At 51.4% G+C, this 5,747-nt stretch overlaps 1 protein-coding gene across 1 annotated transcript in view; it reads left to right on the forward strand.

Annotated features, from left to right (window-relative positions):
- Positions 1–5,747, forward strand: part of CCL28 (chemokine (C-C motif) ligand 28) — a 16,837-nt gene that overhangs the window by 538 nt on the left and 10,552 nt on the right. Inside the window, exon 2 of the mRNA XM_006769489.2 lies at positions 3,673–3,738. Coding sequence (XP_006769552.1) covers positions 3,673–3,738 — 66 coding nt within the window. The remainder of the gene's footprint in view (positions 1–3,672; positions 3,739–5,747) is intronic.

Consider the following 5,747-nt stretch of genomic DNA (forward strand, 5'->3'; position numbering starts at 1 on the left):
AACACGGATAGTGTGACATAACAGGGAGGGTAAGGTCTGTAAGTGTCAGTGGTCCTACCTGGCTCCTGCGGCCATGGCCCACAACCACAGGGAGTGGCTGGAGCTTTTTCAAGTGTCCTGAGGCCCTGCTGTGAGGACGTTGTAGGCGGTGAGGCCCGTCTTCGTGGAGAGCCATGAGGACACACCACGCTTCCCTCTTCCTTGGCCTCGGGCTGTTGGCCCGGCTGTAACAATGGCCTCAGTGTCCGGCCTGCTTTCTTGGCTGACGTTTCCCTGGATTCTGATGGGTTGGCACAAGGCTGCTGTTGGTCAATCCGGCCTCGCGAAGAGTGGCATGCTCCCGGGGCCAGTCCTGGAAAGGGCTCTGCCACTCCTAGGGCCCGAGGCCCAGAGCAAGTCACTCAGCCAGCCTCAGGCTCCCATCCCGACACATCCATCCAGGTGAAATGGGATTAAAATAACCGCAGGGGAGCTTCGAACAGGCCAACATACTACAAAGGAGTGAGAAGAAAGGATAGAAGAGAGAGGGGAAGCTGTCTGGCCTGCTTCGAGGTTACAGTGTGTGTGTGTGTGTCCTGTATGACCCTGCTTTTACTGCTGTGACAAATCACCATAAACTCAGTGGTTTAAAACAAGACATATGTATTATCTTTATATTTGAAATCCAACACGGGTCTCAGTGGGTCAGAATCAGGCATCAGCAGGGCTGGTTCCAGGGGAGAGTGTCTCTCAGCTCCCAGAGGCCCCTGCATTCCTGGGCGTGGGCTCCTCATCCCACCTTCAGAGCCAGCCGTGCTCAGGTCCGCTTCCTTTCACACGGCACCTCCCTGGTCCTGCCGTAGCCCGTCTCCCGCCGACCACCGCTGGGGAAGGTTCTCTGATGGAAGGCCCTGTGATTGGTTGGGCTCACCTGGACAACCAGGATAAGGCCGCATCTCCAGGTTCCTAGCCACAGTGACAAAGCCGCTGTTGCTTGGTGAGGCCACACACCTACTGGTTCCAGGGACCGGGTGTGGAGATGTTAGGGGGCCATTATTCTGTTTTCCCTTGTTTTTACTTTTTACTTTGTTGGTGGTGGTTTTGTTTGTTTAATATGGGCTGGCAAGCCACCCCTCACCCCACATACCCAAGACTGCTCTCTTGACTCCTGAGCACTGGACCGGAATCTAGCCCAGGTGTCTTTGGACAAGTCACTCACCCTTTCTGAGCTGATGAGAAATGGGGCAGATGTTGCCCAAGATTCCCTTCCCACTCTCACTTCCTGGAATCCCTGCTCCTTGTCCCAGTAATGGCGGGCTCCTCGAATTCCTGGCAATGATCTCCAACTCACCTTGTCAGAGTTAAGTTTAATCTTGGGATCTTAATGTCCTTCTTCCCCCACCCCAACCCTGTGCTATTAACACGCATAGTTGTATTTCTCTTCTATCTTCTCCATGTAGAACTATTGAATCTTTATACAATACATTCTCCATAAAAAAATAAAAATTTAAGTTCATAAAAGCCTTGGCCAATTAAACATTCATAGTTCCTTTGGATGAAAATGAATATAATACTCGCCCTCACCTAACACTGGCTCGGTCAGCCACTGAACAAATGTTTAATGTGTTCCTATGTAGCAGGCCTCCTATTAAAGACGAATGTTCTAAAGGTGGACAAGACTCTGGGTCACTCTAACTCTCCATTCAAGACCCAACTCCAATATGTGCTGTCCCAGCCCAGTCTCCAGGGAAGAGTGAGGGCTCCCTCCGTGCAGCCTTCCGCAGCCTCCGGCCTGTGGTCCCCACAGTGTGATGTGGGGCAGGGCTAAACGCTTTTCCCTTCCCATCCTCATTCAGCTCCTTCAGCCCCAACACGTCACAGAGGCCGGGGGAGAAGCCTCACAGAATACCTTAGGGCATTTACCGCTTATCATGAATTCATGTGGAATGCTCAGTGCTATTTTAGCACAGCAGCCCCAGAATATTAGTTACCAAGAAGCCAGTGCAGAGATGTTAGTGAGCAGACAGGGCTTTCTCCTCTCACCAGGGATGCAAATGGAAATTAATCTTTGGGTGTTGAGCTGGCTGCAGCCTCCCCAACATCTCCACCTGGTGCTGACAGCCATAACTGGGCAGAGGGGGAAAGGACAGGGATGCAAAATCCTCCCAGAGGCCAGGGGAGGTCGGAGAATGATTTCCCCAGGGAGGTGCCAGACCCCGGGGGAGGGAGCCCTGAGCCCGGAGTGGTGGGCGAGAAGGCTGTGGGGAGAGAGGGGATCCGGTGCCCACCCTAGGGTGCCCTCTGCAGCCCCCCGAGAAATCCCCCCGGGCGGCCTTGGGGGATAAGGCCTTGCCCAGAGGAAGAAGGGCTCAAACTGTGTGTGCTGCCTTTGGGAGAAAGCCATAAGGAAGTGTCAGGAAAACTGATAGATGAGGTACTGCAGAGGTTCCCAAACGTTTGGCTGACAGTTGGTGTTCTTAATGTCTCAGTGATTTTTCACGGCACCACGCCGCCAAAAGAAATAGCAGCTAATTCCTGTTATCCAGTTAGATCCAGATGACCTACTGGGAGTAGCTGTGTGGTGTCCAACAGCTGTCCCTGTGTTTCCCTCACTCATTTAGACTAGGCCACAGCCCCCTAGCAGTTCGTTTTGGAGACCTGAGGTTCCTCGGCACACAGTTTGGGAACTGCCTTCCTAATTTTAATGCAATGGAAGCCTTCAATTTGAGGATTTGGGTGGTAGGAAGCCTCAATCCCAGGCAAGACAAAGACCCGGCTGAAGACCTGAAAGAATGGTTGTCTTGGTTTTCCCCACTTCCAGAGAGTAATCAGACTCACCGGAGGAACACAGAGGGTGGAACTACCACAGGGATTAACATTGAAATGGTTGGTTCTCTCTCTCCCCCCTGCACCAGCCTGGGTTCCTGAAGGGCAGGGACATCCTCTCCGTCTCTTACTCTGTCTCCAGTGCAAGGTGGGGACTCAGTACATTTTTTGCTGAATGAATGAATGGCTGCATAGTTATGTCCATTTTTTTAGAAGATAAGAGCTGATCAACCTCCCACACCTGCTCTAGGCTCCTTCCTAACAGGCCCCGCCCACAGGCAGGAGGCCCCTGGACCTGTGCTAAGTTTCTCCTAAAGCTTCACGGGAAAAGCAATTTGGCCGCAAACCAAGACCAGAGTGGGGTTGAATTGTTTCGTATCTTTCCACCCGATAATGGTGTGTGTTTTTTATGACTTGTCACCCTTGTCCCCAGAAACTTTTAGTTCCAACAAGCAATTTAAAAACAGATTTCTTTATGCAATGGCTCTCCTTGGAGGTGTCCCTCAGAATCCCCTCGGGAGCTTTCTAAAATTCAAATTCCTGGCCTCCTGCTCCCAAATTCTGATGCATAGGTCCATGGAGGAGTTTTTGCAGAGAGCTATTGTATTTTATTTTTTCATTGTTTCCAGGTGACTGGCCCACACCCGCAGCTCGCAATAACCTCACCAGCTGTCAGATGGCCACTGACCTCGCCTGAGCCCCGCGGTGGAAACAGGCCTGGTCTCAAAAAGGAGCCTGGTGGCCAGGAAAGAAACCTGAGAAATAGGTTCCCCAGCACCTCCCCGGGCGGGGCCTCCTGGCTTCCTTTTCCTTCTGCTGGTTCTCTGCACCCAAGGACACCTTTCGCCTCATTTCCTGACTTTACAGCCTCGCCTGCGGTGCTGCCTGAGCGGGGGACAGGCAGGGAATGGGCTGCTCTTCGCCCCTCCGCAGGTAAGTGGGGTGCCTGCTTCCAGGCCTCCAGTGGAAGGGGGGTGCCTCCCAGTATAGAGGGGCTGCCAGCAATTTGGAGCAGGCATTTCTGTCTCCAGCTAGGAATTGCCAGTGATCTACAAGAGATTGGCATATTCCTGATCAATTCCCGATCTCCAAGAATGTTCAGGAAGGAACCTCATGTGAACAGGCGTGTTAGTGATTTGCTTACCTGGTAGATGAGGTCAACTTTGAGCTGCGTTTTCTTTTCTGAGGAGAGAGTCTTAGAAAATCCCCAGGGAGAGGTTGGGGGCAGAGCCCCTCTTATTCATCCGTCGCCCCCTCACCCTAACCTGCTACACTGGCTGCGTGCAAGGTGCATGTTCCTGGAAGAAGACAGACTCTTTAGGGGTTGGGAAGTTGCAAGTTTTCTGGACACAGTCAGCTCTGTAGATGCTGAAAACCAAAACTTCACTCGGACCTTAAAAAGGGCTGCAGGCCCTAGCTGGTTTGGCTCAGTGGATAGAGCATCAGCCTGTGGACTGAAGAGTCCAAGGTTCACTTCCAGTCAAGGGCACATGCTCGGGTTGCGGGCTCAACCCCCAGTAGGAGGCATGTAAGAGGCAGCCAATCAGTGATTCTCATAATTGATGTTTCAATCTCTCTCTCCCTCTCCCCTTTTAAAATATTTTTTTAAAAGGGGGCGGTATGTGGGAGACTGACCTATACAAATTATAACCAAGAGAACTTAAGCAGTGAGCTGCTAACACATAGATGGAGATGATAACTGCGTTTGGACTGGAGGCGATCTTTTCTACTGTGTTTAGGAAACCCGGACGTAGGTGCTTGAAGCTTGACTGAGCTCTCGCTTTTGTCCCCATCTCCTTCTCTGAAACTTTACCCTGCAAAGATTCTCTCAATCCAGACCAGACGTGAAGTATGAGTTTTATTTGATCTGCTTTTGAAAATGTAAAAGCCAACAGACCAATTTCACGCCCACGCCTCGCACATACGTGTATGCGAATTGGATTTTAAGTCTCCTATTGAAAAATCAGATCTGGCCACAATGCACTGCTGCTTCCTGGTGGCCTGTGTCCGGGACTCCAATGAGGTGCACTGTGCTCTGGACATAGGTTACCGAGCACAGGAAAAATCCGATCAATCTCTTCTTCATTCCTATCCGTCTATTTTATCAAGACAAAGACAAATGGTTCTCATATGTTTCCGTAAAATTTTTCAGAGAAATTCACCATTGAAATATTAGGGCTCCCTTTCACTGTTTCTCAAAGGTCTGCCTGCTGGGGCTTTATCCAAACGAGTGCGTTTTGGCAAATGTTTATTCACATAAATATCTCTCTTCAGCCTCCTGACCCGGTTCCAGCTCTCCCCCCAGCAGCAGGGGCCGCACCGCCTGCAGGACCGGGGAGGGAGGGCAGGTGGAGAGCACAGGGCAATGAGAAGCCCTGCCAGGCCCAAGGCCCAGGGTCCCAGGGACTGAGTCCTGGCAGAGACAGGGGACAGGAGCACACAGAGGTGTTTGAAAAGGAGCAGTGGTGCCCGGCCAGCATGGCTCAGTGGTTGAGTGTCGACCTATGAACTAAGAGGTCACGGTTCCATTCCTGGTCGTGTTGTGGGCTCGATCCCCAGTGTGGGGTGTGCAGGAGGTAGCAGGCCAATGATTCTCTGTCGTCATTGATGTTTCTATTTCTCTCTACCTCTCTTAAATCAATAAAAAAAAATTTAAAAATTTTTAATTAAATTTATTTATTTTTTAAAGCAAAGGAACAGTGGTGGTGAAAGAAAGAAAGGGAGCCGAGGAGAAGTGACAGTAGCTTTCGGGGCTAATCGCAGGGCTTTCCCTAAGGCCGTGTGGGCCGAGGAAAATCACACTGTCTGAGAAGCCCTCACCTCTGCCCTTTCAAACTCAGTGGTGGGTTAAAATATGGAGGGGAGGCCCGAGACCAGCTGTGGAACTGAGAGGGGCAGCCTCACTGCTTCCCGTGGCCAACGTCAGGGTCTGCGTCGCAGGT

Source organism: Myotis davidii, unplaced genomic scaffold (assembly GCF_000327345.1).
Source record: "Myotis davidii unplaced genomic scaffold, ASM32734v1 scaffold143, whole genome shotgun sequence".
NCBI classification, from domain to species: domain Eukaryota; kingdom Metazoa; phylum Chordata; class Mammalia; order Chiroptera; family Vespertilionidae; genus Myotis; species Myotis davidii.